This window comes from Oryzias latipes, chromosome 7 (assembly GCF_002234675.1).
Source record: "Oryzias latipes chromosome 7, ASM223467v1".
NCBI classification, from domain to species: domain Eukaryota; kingdom Metazoa; phylum Chordata; class Actinopteri; order Beloniformes; family Adrianichthyidae; genus Oryzias; species Oryzias latipes.
Window position 1 is genome coordinate 30,101,848 of NC_019865.2, and position 22,443 is coordinate 30,124,290.

General features: G+C 41.2%; 2 protein-coding genes across 4 annotated transcripts in view; one reads left to right on the forward strand and one right to left on the reverse strand.

The window, feature by feature from the left end:
- Positions 1-8,082, forward strand: part of LOC101167938 (myelin transcription factor 1) — a 42,193-nt gene extending 34,111 nt beyond the window's left edge. The window contains exons 15-22 of one of the 3 annotated variants that reach the window (XM_011473018.3): positions 998-1,066; positions 1,266-1,328; positions 1,828-1,911; positions 2,500-2,721; positions 3,144-3,235; positions 3,950-4,053; positions 5,710-5,853; positions 7,114-8,082. In XM_011473018.3, coding sequence (XP_011471320.1) covers positions 998-1,066; positions 1,266-1,328; positions 1,828-1,911; positions 2,500-2,721; positions 3,144-3,235; positions 3,950-4,053; positions 5,710-5,853; positions 7,114-7,254 — 919 coding nt within the window. In that variant the 3' untranslated portion in view covers positions 7,255-8,082. Of the gene's footprint in view, positions 1-997; positions 1,067-1,265; positions 1,329-1,827; positions 1,912-2,499; positions 2,722-3,143; positions 3,236-3,949; positions 4,054-5,709; positions 5,854-7,110 lie in introns of all 3 variants that reach the window. The other 2 variants (XM_011473017.3, XM_011473019.3) reach the window with 2 other exon arrangements.
- A 10,317-nt stretch (positions 8,083-18,399) lies between these two features.
- asxl1 (additional sex combs like 1, transcriptional regulator) overlaps positions 18,400-22,443 on the reverse strand; it is a 28,624-nt gene continuing 24,580 nt past the window's right edge. The window contains exon 12 of the mRNA XM_011473016.3: positions 18,400-21,301. Within this exon, the coding sequence (XP_011471318.1) occupies positions 18,722-21,301 (2,580 nt within the window). The 3' untranslated portion in view covers positions 18,400-18,721. The remainder of the gene's footprint in view (positions 21,302-22,443) is intronic.

Consider the following 22,443-nt stretch of genomic DNA (forward strand, 5'->3'; position numbering starts at 1 on the left):
CATATCTGTTCTGTACTTATTTATTCCTATAATACCTATCCAATCAGGGGTCCACATTCAAACTAAATTACTTCATTAGTCTCTACACATGGAAGTAAGAACTAAGATGCAAAAGTCAATAAGATACTTTACTAGAAAAGAGTCAGGAGGAAAAGCTCCTAAAAATGAAAGAACAGCAGAGGAAGAGTAGGAAATTGCAGAAATTAGAGCTCTTTGAACACCTAAATAATAGTCAATCAGATAAAATCAGGGAATTCTTCTTACCTTCAGTAGAAGCCATGACTGACAACTAGGACACTCCCTGGTCTGCAGACAATACGCACAATCATATATTATGAGTACTGTAATTTCTCAAAGATCAATAATGCTCACACTTTCCACTTCTGAAAAGGTAAATACAGTGGTTATCACAAAAGTTACTTTCTGAATAACCTGCAATAGGTGAAATCTGTGAAGTGAGATAGCAGATGTTTTAGGCTGCAAAACACTTCACCACATACATTATCCACTTTTCTCAAACAGACGTGAACATTTTCAGACTTTTCTCTCTTGTTTAAACTCTCAAAGTTCCAACCTTCATAAAACAATACGTCCAATATTTGAGAATGAAAACAAAGATCTGATCACGATCAGAGATTTATGAGGATCTGGAAAGCTGAACACATTCTGTACAGGAGACACGGCACGGAGGAGATTGATTGACAAGATTTACAGCCAATCAGGACGCAGAACACGCAGATCCATTGTCTGTTTAAAAAAAAGAAAAATTGCAGCGAAAAAATCTGCAAAACAGTGAGACCGTGAAAGGTGAACCGCGATTTAGCGAGGAACCACTGTATGTCAAAATGACATCAAATGCTCTCACAGCTCTTCTTCTTGTCTGCTTTTTGTTCAATTTCTCTCCGTCTTTCAGTAAAACACCCATTTCATGTCAAATACTTGACATGACACTCTGAATTCCCTCTGGTTTTCTGACATTCCCTTTCTAATCTTCCAGTCTGTCAGGCTGTCCTCTTGCTGATAAATCTCTGCGGACCCTCATGGCTGCCCATTCCGCTGAACTAAAGTATGTGTTTTCTGGTGAATCTTATCTTCTACCTGATCTCTGACTAATCTGCAGCTTCAACTCTGTCCATGTTAAACATTTCAAATATGTCAACATATAATAAATAAATATGCTAAAACGTGTTTTGTCCACATCAAAGCAAAAGCACATAACATGCAACACTTTGCAAGTGATGTGCGGTTGTCTGTATTTGCCTCAGATGTCCAACTCCAGGTTGTGATGGATCAGGCCACATTACTGGGAACTACGCCTCACACAGAAGGTGGGAGCCTTTGTCTAGTCTTGCTTGTCAAGCTCCATTTTTAGTTTGTGTCATATCCACAGTCTACTTAACCCTTGTGCTATCCTAGAGTCTTTAACGTTGGGAGTTGGGTCATCTAGACCCACTAGACAGTGCTCTGAACCTTTTTTCTTCAATGATTTGTGATCTTCACTGGTGTCCATGGATTACATGAAATCTTTCCACCTTTATCCACATTTGTCATGGTAGGGAGAACACGTCAATGGAAGGGTGGGGTCATCTAAGATAGCACAAGGGTTAAATGACAGGAATTGTAAATAATAAAAACTACATGTGATGTGTAGGAGAGCTTGAACTGGAAGGTTGGCTGACATTTTAACACAAAGGGATCTTTTGAAAAGCAGGATGAGCCATCTTGATTTGAAAACAAAGTAGAGAAGTTTCACTTCTCATTGCCATAGTCTTTGAGTACTGTTTCCCAGATAATGGGTGCTGATTTTGCACTGTATTTCTTTGCCAGTCTTTCTGGATGTCCAAGAGCAAAGAAAGGTGGAGTGAAAACAACACCAACCAAGGATGACAAAGATGACTCAGAGCTACTGAAGTGAGTCTGTGTCTGTTTTGACAAACATCTTAGTAGCTTATATAGTGCTTTTCATTATGTAACTTTTTTTTTGCTACCAAAAGAAAAAAAAACAACCTAAGAAGAAAATAAACTTTAGGAGACACATTGAGATTGGACAAAGCTAATAAAAATAATTTTTGTTACTTGTCCTGTTCAGCCACTGAGCAAAAAGAGCTGAGGGTCTCTTCTGTTGGATCGGTTTTACAGTTACAATAGGGAGTTATGTAGCTTCAGACACATGTGGTGTATATTTAGATAAACCCCTTTTGTATTTTAGGCTAAACTTTATTCATATTATGTTTGTGTGTATTTCATTTTGGACCCTGCAGAAAAGAGAATAAGAGGGAGGTGGGTGAGGTAGGGTAACGTGAGGAACAGAGGATGAAGTAGATGGAGGCGGAAACAGAAAGACTTAGAATAGAGGAAGGTTACAAACAGAAAGGGCAACAAGTTGCTTCGGGTTTAACACTATCCCCTTCGCCTGTAGATGTTAAGGGATGCACGGTGGTGATAACTGTAACATGCGAACCAAACCAGCAGATCACGCCATTGTCTGCTTCTCTTCAGGTGTCCTGTTCCTGGCTGTGATAGTCTGGGCCACATCAGTGGGAAGTATGCTACCCACCGCAGTGCCTACGGCTGTCCACTGGCAGCTCGTCGGCAAAAGGAAGGACTCCTTAATGGCACTCCTTTTTCTTGGAAGGCCTTCAAGACGGAGGGCCCAACTTGCCCAACACCAGGTTGTGACGGCTCTGGCCATGCTAATGGCAGTTTCCTGACACACCGCAGGTGAAGATCTTTATAAATACATCTGTAAGGCTGCAGGACTTTTATCCTGTTCCTACTGAAGACCATTAAGACATGCTCTAACATGGATGAACAAAATATAAGACACTAAATGAAATTAATTCAATAATGCTAGTAATTAATTTTAGTTGAGACCATTCCAATAATTACATTACATATTTGTTGACGTAGTCCCCTGTAGTGAGAAACTCCATGAACAGAGAGTAGAAATACAAATTTATAACAGAACTAAACTTGATGAGGGTGACCATCTGCTCTGATCATTTGGGGTTAAGGTGGGCATGAGGAGAAAAAAACAAAAACATTAGAACCTAAATGATGACTGCAATTTATAACTAAAATGTTTCATGTTGATGATGGTTCTTCAAGGATTTATTTTTCTGTTCTGTTCTGTGGGATTACAGTCTGTCAGGATGTCCCAGGGCATCGGCCAATAAAAAGAAGACAAAACTCCCTGGAGATGAGTATATTACTGCAAAATTCAGAGCAAGTGATGGTAAGTAATGGGATTGTGTCCAGTGTAGTTTGTGTACTCAAGGAAGCTGAGTTCATGAACCTGCAGAGACTCTAGAGCAGAGGTCTGCAAACTTTTTCAGGTCACAGACCGGTTTATTTTTCAGACATTTTTTCACCGACTGGCTGTACGAGGCTAAAGTGGACGTTTTTTATTTAGCTTCCAGTTTCCCTTTCCTTTTGAGGGTAATGTTTATCTTCGTCCTCTGTAAAGTATCTCCAGCTACTTTAAACGTTATATGTACACTACATTTCATCTAGGAACCGTTAAAAGGTAACGTAGATTTCCTCCCAAACCATAACTGTCAAAGTGGAAAAATCAGACGCTTACTTTAAAGGTGCAATGGATAAAAACAAAAAAAAAGCCCCAAAATCTGCCATTTTCTAAAAATAATCATAAACGTGAAATTTGAACGACTTTATTAGCAGCATCCTCGTAACATTGGACAGCTGGTTAATGAATATTTTGCATTTTTCTTATGATCTGTGGGACCAACTGTCTAAAGACTCCTGGTTTTTGTCTGATTTCTTGTATTTCTTGTATTCATGTATTGTGTAATCGACGACTCTTCTTCTGTTTCCTCATTGGCTCTTTTCTGCCAAAAGGAACTCTTTTTTGTTAACTTTGCTAGCTTGGGAAGCTATGGAAGACAATGTCAGGGTAGACAGATATCTCACTGCTTTTACTGTCACTCAGTTCTGGACAACGATGAAGACATCAAGCAGCTCAACAAGGAGATCAGTGAGTTAAACGAGTCCAACTCAGAAATGGAGGCTGACATGCTGCATCTGCACACTCAGGTGAGTTCGGCTCCACAAGAAAGGGGAGCTTTCATCCGCTTAGAGTGTTTCGACATTTTCTGCAACCACATCGAAAGGAAACTATGAATTTTGTTGCATTTGGAAAAAAAAACTGTGTGCGGGCTCCTTTTGTCCAATCCTAATGTACAGCACGCCAAAATGATGGGAAGAACCTTACCTAAACCGCTGTACTTAGCATTTCCACAAACAGAAACTGTATTAAAACCCATAGCAAAAGTATAAAAGCATGTCAAACACAACCTTTTGGTACATGTTAACACTTTAAGCTACACAAACATGAATGGTCTCTTATTAGAGCTGATTGCGATAATCTCTTGTGGCTGTGAAACTACAGTATGTGAGCTCTCACTAACTGTGGTCAAACATGGAGGATGTGCCAAAACTACTTCACAACAAAGTGCTGCTGCAAACACGGCTGCATTACAGGAGCAACAACAAAAATGCTTCCAAGGAAACAATTAATAGAAGTTTTCTCGTCCAATACTAATGAGGGCTTTATGCATTTCAGTTTTATGCTAGCTCATTTAAAATCAACACACTGTGATCGAGTCATTTCAGCAACAGGAAATGAACACAATGACAGCAGATTAAGGCAGAGAACAGACAGGAATTAGCTGAATTGATTAGAATGTGTGCCGGTCAGACAACAGACAGAAGAAGTGTCTGAAAGTGTCTTTAAAACTTAGTGAGAATAAAACACTGACTATTACTATATATGGGCTACAGTACCATATTTTATATCAAGGTCTGGGTAAATACTCCATTCTCACTGGCCGAGGGTGTCCGTTAAAAAGTGATGATGGACACCTACAACACAAGTTCCAGTCACATACAGAATGCTGCCGGAAAGTTCTAGATTATTGCACTGGCCTAAATAGCAGTTGATAATCGAAACAACAGAAACTTGGAACATAGATGGACAGACGTAATTCATCACCACAGCAAGGTGGTAGAAAATATCTCTGTCCTTCAAATGTCTCAATAGTTGGGGTTCCATCACACATATGCGCAAAACTTTATCCAAATTCTAGAAATGTCCTTATTTTTCCTAATTATGCAAATAAACCAACTCCCGGATAAGTCAGAGGACATGGAAAATCTATCTTTGAGGATAAATTCAGTCTTCGGTCCCTCATCCCAGGCATCAGCAGGGGAAAGGTCCAATTGATCCCCTGATAGCTGAAGAAAAGACCCAGTGGTCTAGAGTGGTAGAGGTCGCTAAGGCTGTGGAGCTGATAACTTTGGCTAAAAGGTTGGTGACGTGTCGATAGAGCTGTGCAAGGCAGCCTGGAGGAGGACGAACAGACAATAGTTTGTGTTACAGATGAAGGACATTTTAAAAGACAAACGAGATCCAAACGACCCAGAGCAGAGGGAACATTTTTGGATGAACGTCATAAAGTGAAAGTGACAGAATTTAAGGCTGTTGATCTTCCAAATGAAAAGCTTCACTATACCTAAAAAAAAAAATCCACGATTTAAGACAGTTCTATAGCTTCGTGACACAGTTCTAAACTTTAAGATGAAGTGCAAAGTAAATATGTTGACTACCTTCTTCTGAAACATTTCTGTTGAAATCAGTGACTGATTCTGTTTTCTTTGAGCTACTGGACCCTGGGTTTTTTTCTGCTTCAGATATCTTCAATGGAGAAGAACCTAAAGAGTCTTGAGGAAGAGAACGAACAGATGGAGGAGAAAAATGAGGCCTTGTTCCTGGAACTATCTGGCCTTAGTCAGGCTTTGATCCACAGCTTGGCTAATATTCACCTGCCCACCATGGTAAGTTCTGTTTTGAGGATTTTCTGTTTTTGATAACAACTGTTTCTACCTTTTCGCCGTCTGAACCTGTTTAAAAGAAATGTTTTGAATTACAGTAAAACCATCACTTTACAAAGATGTCAATTCAAATACTTGAAATGAATAAAAACTTGAATTTAAAAGGTCTGCACTTTTGCCTAACTTTCTCCTTAAAAAGACAAAATCATGTTATCATAAACATTAGAAAAAAAAGGAAAAAGCATTTCTTATTGTGCAGTCAAAAATATTTTAAATAATTTTTTCAAAATTGCCAAAAATTTGCCATTTCTAAACAATTTCTGTACATGAAAAATCACATAAAGTCCAATGTTACTCACCATTTTTGTTTCACCAGTAATGTTAGGTTGGGGGTGTGAGGGGCTGTTAGCTAGCAGGAGAAGGTCTTGACAGATGGGTGATGGGAAATGGGGGAGGGCTAACTCTGCGCCAACAGTCCCGCCCACAATTCAGAGGTGAATTTCTGACGAAGTCCTGCTCTGCAGAAATTATGTATAACCCTTGTGCTATCCTAGGCGCTTTAACGTTGGGAGTTGGGTCATCTAGACCCACTAAACAGTGCTCTGAACCTTTTTTCTTCAATGATTTGTGATCTTCACTGGTGTCCATGGATTACATGAAATCTTTCCACCTTTATCCACCTTTGTCATGGCAGGGAGAACACGTCAATGGAAGGGGGGGGGTCATTTAAGATAGCGCAAGGGTTAAGAGAACAAAACTTCATTTTTTTATTTTGGCTACAAATATATAATTACAGTATAATTAAAAGACCACTGGGTAAACTTTTACAATTGATCAAAAGATGATCGGAGTGGGACTTTAAAGAAGACAAAACCTAAATATTGTAATCTTTTCAGGTCTCATCACTGCAGACTTTCAGGTTATCAAAATGTTAACCTAATCTGCCCAAGAGAAAAAAACACCATTCCATAATTGCTATCCTGCAACCTTTAGATGTTTGTTAAAAAGAAAACTTGAGGAATCTGTTCTGTAGACTTAGTGTGTCAGACGGTGAAGGTGAGGTTTTATTTAGGGGCAAAAATAAAGGAAGAATTTCTTTCTTGTCACTGCTCCTTTCCAGTCATGAAGATGTGTGGACTCATGATGCAATGAATGTGCTAATGTATTGTGGTACACCTCATGAAAGGAAGGCGTAAACACAAGATCTTTGCACAGATGTGAGTTCTATGGCATCTGATGGCTGCAAACCTGTCTGTTCAGCAGGAGCCAATGACAGAGCAGAACTTTGACAGCTACGTGGACACGCTGACCCAGATGTTCACCAACAAAGACTGCTACCAGAACCCTGAAAACCGGGCGCTGCTGGAGTCCATCAACCAGGCAGTAAAGGGCATTGAAGTGTGATGACGGACTAACAAGTCCTGGGACCACCTCTAGATGACAGCCCTTTGTTTTTTGATCCAAACCTTTTAGATGCTACAATGAATTCCTCGATGCTGGAGCTTTGTCCTGTTATTTGGATTCTTTTTTTCTGTTTGCATGTTACTTTTGTCATTTTTAAAAGTGGAGTGTGTGCAGACTCACTGTGAGGAGTAAATACTGACAAAAGCATGGAGTGCAGTTCTGAGCCTGGACTAAATAGATTCTTAGTAAAGGAGCATATCCCATTTTCACCCATAAATGTCATTAGTGCACATGAGCATCTTGTTGTTGCACCTTCATTAGCTTGTAGGTTCTTATAATTGATGTGTAATATTTTCAGTAAAGTGCAATTGTTACTTTAATAACTAACTTATTTATGTCTGTCTTATTATATTATGTGAACTATTTATTATTGGTTATTTTCTTGTTTAAGTATTACTGAATAATTCTACTTCAGATTTTGGATAATCAACAAAAAATAATTTCCTCTGCACTGTTGAGCAAGACTAAATATTTTAGGATATCAGCTAAAAATTATTTTATATATTTATTGTTTATTTAAAGTACTGGAATCTTTTTATGCGCAAATGTTTTGTAACACAAATTTTTAAATAATTTTGTAAAGATTTTTTGTGACATTTGTTTTACAGGATTTTGCTTCCCTTCCCCCTTAAGTACAATTTTACACCATGCGAAAAACTTTCTGCATGTACATGGTACTTATTTGGCTTAGATATTACTTTTGCATTGTTTCTGTATTACAATGGTTGTGAACACATTAGACTTAAAATAAAGGTTAACCCACAAGAACCGTTGTTTTTCTCTTTTGGTACATGTGACTTGTGTGTCCCCAGGATTAGCCTTTGCAGGCCTCAGCAGGTCAAAGTTAACAACATTTCAAGGTCAAGTTCTGTAGTGCTGGTATTCCTCAGGGCTGTGTTAGCTCTCCCTTTCTTTACACATTGTACACAAACAACTGTAGGAGTAGTGAGCCTAACAATTACATAACAATTTCTCAGATGATCCTGTGATTCTTGCTCAGAGATGACCCTCCTTCTCTCTACATAGATGAAATCTCCTCCATTATCCCTTGTGCTATCCTAGGCACTTTAACATTGGGAGTTGGGTCATCTAGACCCACTAGACAGTGCTCTGAACCTTTTTTTTCTTCAATGATTTGTGATCTTCACTGGTGTCCATGGATTACATGAAATCTTTCCACCTTTATCCACCTTTGTCATGGTAGAACACGTCAATGGTCATCTTGACCCCATAGGATAGCACAAGGGTTAAAATCTGGTGTGATAACTATCGTCTTGTATTTATTCAGAAAAAGACCAAGGAGATCATCTTTGATCCACGGGAGGTGAGAGCACACAGCCCAAATTATGCATTTTGACCGCAAATTTAGACCCAAAACCGCCCAAACTGGCAACACTGCTGCTAGCTTCCTTTGTAGACGTCACAGTGAGCTGTGACGTTACTTTCTGTTAAGCAGTTAGCCGCTCAGCCAGTTAAAATTTCAGAATAAAAGCACTTCCATTGCAGCTTTACTTCCGTTGTGAGTTAATGTGTTGTGTTGTGAGTTATTGTGTTGTGTTGTGAGTTATTGTGCTGTGTTGTGAGTTAATGTGTTGTGTTGTGAGTTATTGTGTTGTGTTGTGAGTTAATGTGTTGTGGGGTAAGTTAATGTGTTGTGTTGTGAGTTATTGTGTTGTGTTGTGACCCTTCTGGGCCACCGTAAATTCCAGCTCAGACGAGGAAAACAAAAGCGTTGATGGATCTATTTGTCTGCAAGTGGATGCCTTGGAATGGAGCAGAGAAGGGAAACTTTGGCCCGCCTGTGGCAGTTAATGTGTCACAAGCCCGAGCTTTTTCTAACCGCAGGTTTTTCATCATCTCCTGTTCCGTCATGAATAAAGAAATACTCAGAAATATAGTTTTCATCTAAAATCCTTTTATATATGTCCTCCATCAGGAGTAAAAGGCTCCTAAAACATGTTAAAACACCAAAACACCATTTTTATTGGAGTCTGTCTTTGTGGCCTCCAGCTAAAAATTCAAAGGCAATATCTTCTTTACAGTTGATTTTTAAAAACAAACATTCAATTTCTCTAAAAAGTTCTGATTCATTTAATGCATGTTATTTAAGATATATATATACCGTAATTTCCGGGTTATAGAGCGCACCTGATTACAAGCCGCACCCACTTGACTTCAAGTAAAATGTGTACGTCTTTCATACATAAACCGCACCATTCTAAGAGCTGCATGTTGTAGACCAACACGATCAGCCTGACACTGAATATCCTGACTCACAGTCTTGAGACAGTTTCGTTCTCACTGTCGGAGGAGTCAGCATTGCGTCAGCCCATGCATATGAACGTACCCACATCTGCCAAACAGCATGCAACTGACTTCTGTTCACAAGTTCCTCAGTTATGTTTTTTTTTTTTTTTTTTTTTTTTTTTAACTTATTGACAATTGAGGTATCATGCATAAAATTACAAACAGTAACCATAAAATCAACATTACATCCCTCAGTTATGATGAGGAAATTTACACCCGCGATTCCCCATTTCCTATGAGTCTTAGGGCCTTAAGGCGAGGCTAACCCCCGGGTCGCCACACTGTTGTGCGTGTTTAAGAATGAGCAAGGAGCAGCGGTGGATAGAGGGGAGAACAGGGGAGCAGGTCTCCTCTCCTTCCGCTTGTGTCGTGTCGGCAATATGGTAGTAACAGGGCTGGTTAAAAAAACATACCAGTAAAAGAAAGCAGCGGCGACTGAAAAGGGGGCGCCTCAGCACGATATGCACGCCTCTGCGCAGCGCGTGCGCCAGAAGTTTCCTTCCACAACAGTGACACACTGTTGCTCCGCGGACGCCTCTGCGCTCCGCCCTTGCCCCGCGGGCTACTTGTCTCTCCCTTCCTATCTTCTCCGACACCCCTCGTGAAGGGGGCGCCAGGGAGGAGCTTTGCTTTTCAAAGCAAAGTTCCGCTCAGTCCTTAGAAACTGTTCAAACGATCACATGGATCTGTGTTTCCAGTCGTGTCCCGACAAAATAAAAGCTGATGTTATTCCCACATATTTACGTGCAGCCAAGCTGCAGATTACGGCATTTCCCGTATCGATTTATGTTCATTAAAGGCTAAATGTTGTTTGTCAGCGCATGTTAGCCTTCACCTCCTAATTAACCCTTCTTCCGGCTTCATGTGCCACAAAAAAGCACTGACCACACCGATTAAAAATAAAATGATGAGCGAACAGGCGCTTCATAAAAACCATAACAATAATAAAAGCACGTTTAAAAGATCATCTCGAATATTACGGAGCTGCTAAAAAGATGGGCTAGTGTCACTGTGACTCAGAGGTAAATTCACTCCTGAGCATGCGCTGTTCTCTCCGTCACGCAGCAGACCGGCTTTTCCAAACCCGTTAGTGATGGTGGATTTTTTCACGTTGCTTTTAGCTTGAAAGCCGTGTCATATTGTAGTGGCGATCACGTGCACGTTGGGTCTAATGGCACCTAAGGATTGTGGGATGCGGCTGGGCATGGGTGTTTCTTTTTGTTGAACCATGAGTGAAGTGTCTAAGACCTGAAGTCAAGTCCATGCTGTTTGGCTGCTTATAGGTATGTTGAAAACAATTTAGATTGCTGCTCGAAGTTGAATCACGCATCCAGTCTCCACTCCGAGAGCAATAGAACCCTCAAGGCGGCCTGCAAATAAATCCATAAATTAGCCGCGTTACTGAATAAGCCACAGGGCTGTAAGCGCATGACAAAAGTAGCGGCTTAAAGTCAGGAAATTATGGTATATATATATACATGTTAGGATATAGAAAAAATATAAGAACAATGTATAAACCAAGAATAACATTTAAAATAGGCTTAATTTAAAAAAATAAGCATTATTAAATGATGTCATGACTAGTGAGCTGAACTGGTGAATGATGTCATTGCTCCCAGAAAATAAACCAGTGGACTCTGTTAACATGAATGATGTCATCATGATGTCATGATGTCATCCGATGTCATGATTTCATTTGACATCATGACATCTGATGGCATCTGATGTCATCAGATGTCATGATGTCATTTGACATCACACAATGACATCATTTGAAGTCAGAAGGCTTCCAAGAAAACTCTTGTATACGTGTGCTTTCAAGCTTCTAACTGTTCTGAACGCGCACGTTGAAAAAGCTGGACGAGAGCACAAAGATTTCCAACCACACAACATAGACAGCCGCCAACTTTCCAAAAACGGAGAGGCAATACAGAGTCTGGTCTTCATCAACACCCACTTTAAGACACCATATCAATCACAAACAATGTCTGTGAACACAGATTTCAAAAAGGTGAAACCTAAGGTGTCCGTTCAAAAGACTGAACGAGTGGAAAATTGGTCTCCAAAAAAGACAGACGCCAATGTTCCAACCCAGGTCAATAACGGAGAGGTCAAAAAGAAGAAAAAGGTCTTCAATAACGCCAATAAAGTAGTGTATAGTTTCATGTCAACATCTGAGGACAGGAACTTGCTCAGGACAGCCCCAGAGAGGAGCAATCACTACACCAAAAACAACACTAAATATGTGGATTATTGGACCAAAAAAGAGGTACATCAGCCTCAGAAGAAAATGGAAACAGAAAGTGACCTCCTAAAACAGATCGAGACATTGAAAGAAAAACTGCAGAAGAAGGAAATGTTTCTGGATCTGGAAGAACAGAGGAGAAGTTCAGCTCAGACAGATTTGGACCTGTACATTCCAGTATTGGCACAGATGGAAAAAGAGTTCCAGGTGGAGCATGAACGTGGGCAGGTTTTGGATAAGGAAATCTCCAAACATAAACAGGTCATTGGTGATTTCCAGAGTCATGAGGTTGAATTTACTAAAGAAGTTCAACCTACTCAATCCAAACTCAAGAAAGGACAGAAAATTCTGTGTTTGAATGAGCTTGATGACTTTGGGGAAGTTGAAGAATTAAAGAATCTAAAATCACAACTTGATGAGTTGGTGATATCCAATCTGGACCTGAAAACCAAGTTGAAGCTGCAGGAAAAGGAAACAAAATTGCTACAAGAGCAAGTAACTGAGCTCAGCAAACATCTGGATGGTTTCAGCTTAGGCTGAGTTTTCCTGCTAAAGAAGCTCAACAGCAGAGACTGAGAGAAGGAGGTGGGAAGTCATTGGGATATAAATAGTTGGGTTGTCATGGTTACAGGGGTATTAGCGTTGAAAATGACAGTATGTCATTGGGATGTAAATAGTTGGGTTGTCATGGTTACAGGGGTATTAGCGTTGAAAATGACAGTAGGTCATTTTGATGTAAATAGTTGGGTTGTCATGGTTACAACCCAACGATTGGTTAGGGTTTGAGACTTTTAGGGCTGCAAAGAAAGGTGTGTACTTTGAAAATACTGTAAATCAGTCCTGCTCCATCCTGGTCCTCTGGATCACTTTTTAGAATATTATATATGATAAAACTGCGGGGGGGAAAGAAAAAAAAAGACTGTTCACTTTGGGGGTGGGGGGGTGGTTGAAAAAAACAGGGCGGCACGTTGGTTTGTTGGGTCGACTTTGTGTCCTGACAGACCCGTGTCTGTGTGGGTTTTCTCCGAGGGCTTCGGTTTCCCCCCACTTATCCAAATTCACTTAAATAGATGGTGTGGATCTTTCAAGGTCCTTAAAGCATTATCTGACCTGACATTTAGCTTTGGATTCACTGAATATCTTGTTAGGTACAGATACATGTCACCACACTAAACCCTGGGTTAGTTTAAGGGTTTCAGAAGCTAAGTACACAGAGATTTTGAATGCGAATATATAAAAACAGGGCGGCACGTTGGTTTGTTGGGTCAACCTTATTACCTGACAGACCCGTGTCTGTGTGGGTTTTCTCTGAGGGCTTCAGTTTTCCCCCACTTATCCAAATTCACTTTTGTTGACAAACTAAATTTATCTACAGAGAACACCCAAAATTATTGGTAGCAAATTTAAAGAGGTTGAGCAGGCCTGTGGGTTTCCTCAGAGAACTTCGGTTTTCCCACCCAAATTATTAGTAATTGGCAAACAAACAAATTTTTCCCCTCCCTGAATCGCCACCTTATCGTGGTGGAGGGGTTTGAGTGCCTGAATTGACCCCAGGAGCCCGGTTGTTGGGAGCATTTGCCCTGCCCTTGTTAGGGTCAAATGTCCCATCATGATGGTGTAGCTCCTGGGAGACTTCAGGCAGGACTAAGGGCGATTCAAAAGATCCTCAGAAAAACAGAAACAGCAAAGATCCAGTTTCTATGTCCTAAACAAAACTCAAAAGCTTCCTTCCATGTTTGGTCAAAAAATAAAGAGACTGATAATGGTATGCCTGCTTTAGCAGGTTAGGGTTCGATTCCCTACGGTGCTCTGCCAAACTGACTTTTATACATGAAAAGATGAGCATTGCAACCATAAAGCTGGAGAAGAAAAGACCAGACGTTTATTCATTTGTGGGAGATCATTGATTTTTTCAGAATGGTCTTTTCTTCTCCAGGTTTATGGTTGCAATAAAGCTGTCTGAATTTTTTGGAAGCACTTGCCTTCTTCCTGAACTTTGATGGGGCGCCATCAGACTGACATCATGTGACCAGTTCACCCCAACATTGTCTAGCGCAGTAACTAGAGAGCTGTCTATGTCATCAGCTGTTGTTGTGTCCAACAAATAAAGAAACTCTGCTGTAACGTCTCTTCAACACCTCTAACAAATATGCACAGTTATATGTGATGTTGCTGCTTTCATCAAACGTGACTGAAAATGCTATAAATGACTGGATTCCTTCATTTGGCATCCAAGTCTCCTCAAAGATGTTGGTTCTGCAATCGTAATCCTTGACCGACTCGTGTTGGCAAAAGTGGACTGCTTTTGGGGCACCAGACTTCTGCAGCCTTCAGCATTTTTCTATGAGTTCACCATCAGAAAATGGTTCGGATGTTTGCACCAACTTGTCTAATAAGGTGTCTGTCACTGCTCCATCACTGATGTCCCGGCTGCAGAAAATTCAGACTGTTGTTCTTCAGTCCAGCTAATAGTTACTAAATTTTCTCTTTTCTAAACTGCAAACGGTGAAACTTTTCTTTATGATGAGTCTCATAGTGGTGCTGAATGTTATATTCTTTGAGCACTGCGACCAGCTGATGACATACAAAGTATGCAGGTTTTGCATTCAACTCCTTGAAGAAATAAAACTCTGTTCATTTTTCCTGGAAAGCTCAGCACTCATTTTGGTCATTAGTGCGTCACTAATCATTCTTATAGCAACATAACAGTGGTGGGGCTTGCGCTGAACCAAACTACTGCTTACCCAGACTCAGAGCTGTTAGGTTTCACTTTTGGCACGTGCACAGATATTCTGTTTCACCTGTTTTGCTTTTCCTTTGCTCCCCAGTGGCGGAAATGCGCATTTCTGTTATTTCTTTAAAAAAGCATAACTCGCCACAGGAATGGACTAGAAGTGTGCCTTTTTTTTTAAACATCCTTATAATTTTTACTCTTTGTGGGCGGGCCAGATTAAACCATCTGGCGGGCCAGTTACGGCCCACGGGGCGTATGTTTGACACCCCTGGACAAAGGAAAGAATGAATGGGACCATGTATATCGTCAGATTTTGAGTGAAAACCTCCTTCCATCAGCAAGGGCATTGAAGATGAAACGTGGCTGGGTCTTTCAAAATGACAACAATCCCAAAAAGATGAGGATCAGGAGATAATCATGTGGTCAGATAAAAAACCAAAACAGAACTTTTTGGTGTAAACGCCACTCACCTAGTTTGGAGAGAGACGAAGGCTGAGCTGCATCCTAAGAACAACATGCCCACTGTGAAGCATGGGGGTGGAAACATGCTTTAGATCTGCTTTTCAGTAAAGAGGACACGACAATCTCCCTGTATAAACAAAGGATGAATGATGATCACTTTTATGATGAGCTATTGGGTAAAAACCTCCATTCATCAGTGAGAGCATTGAGAACTATATTGTGTGCAAATCTGCAGAAGACCGACAGGAACTTTTGACCATGGTTCCATTACACAGTGATTGCTGACCAAATAGTTATTTTTACACCAATATGCTCCTGATTACCAGCAATGCAATGTGTCTTCTGCAGAGGACATTTCTAAACCTGAATATCTTTCAGTTGCGTACTACTGAATACCTTCTTTTTAGTATCTAAAGGGGACATGTGGGGATGTAGTGAAATCAAATGTGAAGGAGTGGGCCTCTGGGAATTGTGTCTTTTGTGGATAAAAAAAAAGTTGATTTTTCAGATAGTCAGGAGGTTGTACAGACATTGACTGTATAATATAACTCGACGAACCATGTGTGATGTCCCCATAGACTGTAAAAATGATGGACAAATTGAGGTGTGACGTCATCCATAGAAAATGCCTTACCTGACTTAATCAGGCCAAATCCCTCATCATTGCTTCCTGACATGGACGCCGCCATATTGAAATCAGTCGGCAGTGATTGGGCTGCCTCGTTCTGAGTCATCGTATCTATGGCAACTACTGCTGCCAAACAGGAGTGAGCTTATTGTGAGACCATCTCTTGCTGCTACATTTCTATTGAAAATGAAATTGCGCAAATTGGATTTGTGATAATAAATTTGCCTAATGGAAACATGAAAATTTCTGAAAATACTCACATTTATCAAAAAATAAGCTTTTGTGCTTAGAGGATTTTCTGAGGTGTATCGAAAGGGACATGTTACGCAAAATCTGTAATGAAAACACTTTTTGAAAATTAAATAAGTCACAAGAGCAACAACTCTGCACAGGTAGACAGCTTGGAACCATTTTCTTAATGATTCCACTCTGGGACCGCAGAGTTGCCGGAGCCCGTCCCAGCTACTGTTGAGCGAAGGAGGGATACAGCCTGGACAGGACGCCAGCCTGCAGTCGCCCCGCTGGATCCCGGCATAGCAGATGGCCAGAGCGATTTAGAAACCAATATCGTATAATTTGATTCTAGTTTTCGTTTTTCCCCTCCTGAACTAATGTGGGTTGCAGAGACACAGTAGTCAGGGAAAGCAGTTTTACAGCGGGAGTGGAGCTAATACCAGGGGACTGATTGATCTCATGAACATGATTACAGATGGTTTTGTAGAATTTTTTTAAAAATGAATAAATCCAATCTCTAAACATCATCCATGTCCTCCATACATTGTAATGAGATATGCACACAGATATTTGAATGCATCTGCTGTGAATGCAAGGTATTGTTCACATCCGTGTTTTTGAAGGACTTATAGCGTGAGTTGGTTTGTGTTTATTCGCAATTTTAATTTGGTTTGATTTCTAGAATTTTAATAACGTTTTTCACATTGTTGTGATGGAAACACAGACTGTATTCAGCTTTCCCCTTTAGCCAGTCAATGACGCGGCTCGGGAGAATTGTACACGCCGATAGCCCTTGTGCTATCCTATGACCCCACCCTTACATTGACGTGTTCTCCCTACCATGACAAAGGTGGAAAGATTTCATGGACACCAGTGAAGATCACAAATCATTGAAGAAAAAAGGTTCAGCGCACTGTCTAGTGGGTCCAGATGACCCCCCCCTTACATTGACGTGTTCTCCCTACCATGACAAAGGTGGATAAAGGTGGAAAGATTTCATGTAATCCATGGACACCAGTGAAGATCACAAATCATTGAAGAAAAAAGGTTCAGCGCACTGTCTAGTGGGTCTAGATGACCCAACTCCCAATGTTAAAGTGCCTAGGATAGCACAAGGGTTAAGAGAGAACCATTCAAACATTTGAATCTGCCAACAGTTATTTTGCATTTAACCTTTATTCTTATTTTTTATAGTTTTTCACTCCTGGTTCATCCGTGTTGAGCCAGAAAGGCACGGGAAAAGTTTTTTTTCTTATGCTGCAAGAAAAATTGCAAAATAAGAAGGAAAAGGCCTTCAGACAGCATGGATGAAATCTGTCAAATGAATCAGTAATATCAGTCTATTTTTAAATTGAAGTCTATGGGATTTTGGCTTCTTGAAACCAGCAGATACTTACTGTCTGGAAACAAACGAAGGGAGGGGTAGAGCTGTCCATTGTTTTTACAGTCTATGGATGTCACCCATAGAAAATGCCTTGCTTCAGGGTCCAACCAAATGAAGTCAATTCAGTTGCCATTTTTCCACAATGAGTCCGTCGCCATGTTGGAGCCAGACATCCTTTGTAAGCCGTGATTGGTCCATTTTGGTCTAAGTCTACATTTCTATGGCAACCACTCTCCAATCAGCAGTGAGCATTTTAGAAGGCCACACCCTAAGGGCAGGGTTGCCCAGTTTAGTTTATTCTGTTTAGTTAGTTCAGTATTTTCCTATTGAATTCTATGTATTGTCGATCCTTTTGAATTCATGTTTACTTTACAATTGCCTATACAAAGCCCATTCAGATGAATGTTGTGATTTTGGGCTACACAAATAATATAGAATTGAACACCCCTTCCACTGAAAGCGGGCTTGGAAGAATCAGTCAAAGGCTTCGAACGCTTGAAGCAAAGCCACTTACTTTTTTTGAGGCATCAGATTGGTCTGTTTATAACTTAAATAATTTAAACTACAGCTAAAAGATGATAAAAAAATAGGATTTTCAAAAACATGTTACTAAACTCTTAGCTTTTTATATGGGAAAAATGTAAAGAATATGCAACTGCCAAATCATTTTTAGTCCAATGGATTTAAATTTCCTCAAAAAGCATCCCCAAGTGACAGCAGGAGGCATTAAATAATCTTAAATATTTAATTTGGATAGTAGTATTACTGGGCTTGTTAATTCTCCAATTATGTTATTTTTACTCTTCAAGTGTTGCATAGCACTTATTTTTAGTCGCCTAAGGAGCTGCAGACATTTAATAGCAATTCTAAAGCCAAATTTTTTTAGAAAAATAGTTCTTGGCAAAAATAAACATCTATCTAGAGGTTTTCCTGTTTTTTTATCTGTTTTTACATATTTTAGTGAAATACATCTTAGCAATTGTTTAAATGATTTTATAGTTTTCACATAAATGCTGATTCTGCATTTTATTTTAAAATTTCGATGAGTAATGATCTCGTTAGTTGACTAAAATGAACAGAAAAACTATTCAAACTTAAAATAACGAAGCAATGTTTTATTCCTTTCAATGGTTAAAAAAATAACTCTGCAAAGAGACAATACTTTCTAGTTTGCGGAGCAAATTAGATGTCAAAAAAATTGTGATCTACCACTGATAACAAGCGGAGCAAGACAACATGAGGTAAATGGCAAAATGTACAATTAATCATGCTCCAAGTTCACAATAATAATAATAATATCAATAAACAATACAGCTTAAAAATCTGATATCAGCAACAACCAAAGAAACAGACCAGATTTACAGGGCATGTGCACATCCACCATACCTCCAACAGCAAATCCACCAAAACCCACTATCTGACAACAAGGCACGACACACACAGTTTGGAGGGTCCAATGCAATCATCGTGGCAAAAAGCCCCACAGCCTTGGCACATGATCATGGCTTTGAGGCGGCAGGAGCACTTCAGGGCCACCTCGTCGGTTGCACTGTCGGCGAATGCTTGGATGCTGAGAGTAGCGTGGCTGGGCGCCAGACGAGGGCGTAGCTGGAGCACGCTTTCAGTCACACCCCGGGTAAAACCACTGTTGTCCATCATTGACAGGTTGGCTGTGTAGCTAACAGCTCCCACACATCCACTCTGTTTGGGAAGCTTTCCATACAACGGGAAGGGCAGGGAGGAGGCGGAAGAGGAAGGTGAGGGAGATGAGGACAAGGGTGAAGGGGAGCTGGATGAGTATGAAACTTTTCCATGGTCTTTTTTGGCTATCCTTGCCAGTGTCAGCTCCATGTTGAGAAGTCCCTCCATGGCTCCTCCACACAGGTACCCATCTATTGCATTCCCAGGTTCCTTTTTGAGAACACCATGGGTTAAAGCTGACGTAGCCTTAGCCAAGGCCTGGCAAGACGGCCGGGTGCTAGCTTCATGTTTCGGAGGGGAAGCAGGAGACACCTGCTGAGGTTGCTGAGGCCGTAGATTGACCTTTATGATTGCCACCCCCTCCAGGGGACAGGGGTCCACATAGGGAGGGGAGGGTAAATTAGGTATACTCCCATGAGTATCTGGGCACTGGTTGGCAACACCCTCCTGTGATGAGTGGGAGCCATGAGACTTGTTGACCGTAGACTCCACTGCAGTAAGAGACACATCTGGTTTGGTTTTGGATGACAATCCAGAAGAAGAAAAAGAGGGTGGTGCAGAAGTAATAACTGGGACAGCACCAGGGGCCATCGGAGGGTGGTAGTCTGACACAACTGGGGACTGACAGGAACCAGATTGCTCTACTGATGACAGGTTAAGAACCTGAGGAACAGCTGATTCTTCTGGACTAGAAAGTTGGACTGGGACCTCAGTTTTGTTGCGAGTTCCTGGGTTCTTTAGAGTTGGTGTCCTGGATTGAGTTCCTGGGAGTCGGCTTATCTCCAGCCTGTTGGCTGAGTGTGAAGGGAGGACTTTTTCAAGGGGAAGACTGCCCTGTAGAAGCTGAGTAACAAGAGGGTTGTTGGCCTCCACACTTGAAACAGATCTGGCTGGACCAGCCAGTCTTTTGGGAGCAGCAGCAACATTTAAATGAATGACAGGAGACTTTAAAGATCCTTGGCACTCCTCAACATAACTTGTTCTGGAGGCTTTACGGTCCTCTTTGAGCTTAATTTTTACCACAGCATTCTTTTCTCTGAAACCCAGCAAAGGTGCCGTAATGACAGAATGGTGGTCCTGGGACTCAGGGTGGTTATGCTGAAGCTCAGGTAGACCATTTGGAAAGCAAGGCTGAATGACTGTCTGACCCTTGTGACCCAGCATATTGGACTGCACAATGAGCTGCTGGCTCTGAGTACCAGGGCACTGGGTACTCAGAGGATAGCGCCACTCTTGGTCCGCCAACTCCTGCTGCCCGTCCTCCTGGTCTTCATTCTCACAGTCAGAAGCAGTTTCTGTGGAGTCACTGTGTGTATTTGCATCTTCTTCTTTCTTTCTGCTGATGCTGAGATTCACATCACATTGAGGAAGAGAACCCTCTGGCTGTTTCACCACTGAATGAGACGAAACTTCCCGCTGTTCCTCATGGTGTGAACTATGCTGGACGATGACACAGGGTCCATCCTCCTTTTGTCTTTCCTGCTTTTTGTTCTGAGAAGAAGTGGCAATTGTCTGTAAAATGTCTACACCCTGAGTCCCAAACCTAGGGATGGAATCAGGGATTGATGTTTGGGTCAGGATGGTTTTTACACAACCTTTGCCTGCCATCTCGGAGACATCGGCTGACTCCTGCAAATGGTTTGCCTGAAAAGATTGGGTGCCCAATGACTTGGATGTAATGTTGGGATCTGGGGAGAGATTGCAAGGCCCGTCTGTGAACCTACAGGGGGAGCTCTGGGAAGTTGCTGATGTTTCTTCAACCTCTTCTGTTACTTTCAGACTCCTAGCTGACCCCTCTTGGTGGGGACTGGGGGCCTGTGGGGACTCCACAGACATGGAGGTGGATGTGTTGGATAATGAAGGGGAACAGTGAGCTTCTACATATTGAAGCTGTAATTGTGTTCCAGACGAATTAGCGTCTGAAGACGATTCCTGCTCCTCCATTTCACTGGCCGCCTTCTTCTCATCTCCGGTTCCTTCCTGCCCCCCTCCTCCAGGCTCGGTTGGTCCTGGGTGCTCTCTTCTTCGTCGTTCACTGTTGCTATCCGATAGCCCAAGAGCAGGCCGCAGCCCGACACTGGTCGTCCCTGTCCTTTCGCCAGAGGCCGCAACAGCAGCAGCGGCCTCCCTCTGGGCTCGGGCTTGCTGGGCTCGGGCTTTGATGTCTGCCAGAGTTCGTGCTCCCCCAGTTCCAGAGCGGCGTGAGCCCTCTCCGGAGGGCACAATCCGTGGGCAGATCTGGTAAGTGGGGTGCCCTTTGACCCATGGAGGTTTGATTCTGGATAGTTGAATCTAGGAGAAAAAAGGACAGAAGATGGCAATCAATATGTGCAAGAGTTGTGTAGTGCACATCGATATATATTACTGGATTGGTGGTCCATAATATGCCGTATTTTCATAAAATTATTAACTGGATTGTCCCAGACAAGTGATTGGAGCAAAAGTGGGGGGAAAAAATAGTTTTCCAACCCTATTTTTCTAGCATTTTATGAAAACTGTGCCAGTTTGTCTTATAAATTGTGTTTTTTATTTATTTTATTAGATTGGATTGTAAAAAAATCTTTCAAAGAAGTATCTTGTGAGACATGTAGAGCAGTGTTCCCAAACCCCCCAGCTGCGGGTTGGTACCAGTCCGTGGGCCACTTGGTACAGGGCCACAGACAGAAAAAAATAATAATACAAAGGCTAACTTTGATTATTTTTGTGTTGTTTATTATCTGATACTGACGGAGGTTTTTTTTTGGAAAACCACTGGGTTCTGATCACCACATCTGTCAGTCTTGACACATCATGTGAACTTAAGCAGTTTTCGGACTAAGTTGGTAGCCAAACAACAAAACGTATTTGGAAAGTTTCTTTTGGGAGAAAAGAATCAGTGAGGAAACTGAAGAAAAGTCTTTGACTTCAAAGAAACATGAAACTGCTGTTTACAGACAAAACCAGGAGTTTTCCTCCAAATATGGATTCATTAAGACAGTTGTTCTCATGTACCAGAAGCTGCTCGTCTTAATATGCGGTGACTGATTCTCAAATGTTTAACGCATGCAGATAATAAAGATGCAGACAGAGTGGATTCTATTATTATATTTAGAAAATACCAGTTTTAGGACGGTGGTGTGACGGCGAAAGTTAGCATCCAGTTGTTAGCATTCCACTTTGACGTCACAATTTCAGTTTTAGCCAGCCGCAGGAATTTGACAAAGAATAAAGTTGCTGATTTGTGAAAACTTGTAAAACAGACATTTGTGAATTTCCCTAAAGCAAGGCTGAATTAAGCATCTTCTAAGAAATTTTGGCACAGAAAATGTTCCTCTGTGATAAAAATATTCACAATAATTTCTGTAAAAACAAAATGATAAATCTTTTTGCCCTGAGAGCATTGACTTTTAAAAGCAATACACAGCTCAAACTCTCCCTTCTCAGGTTATCAATTA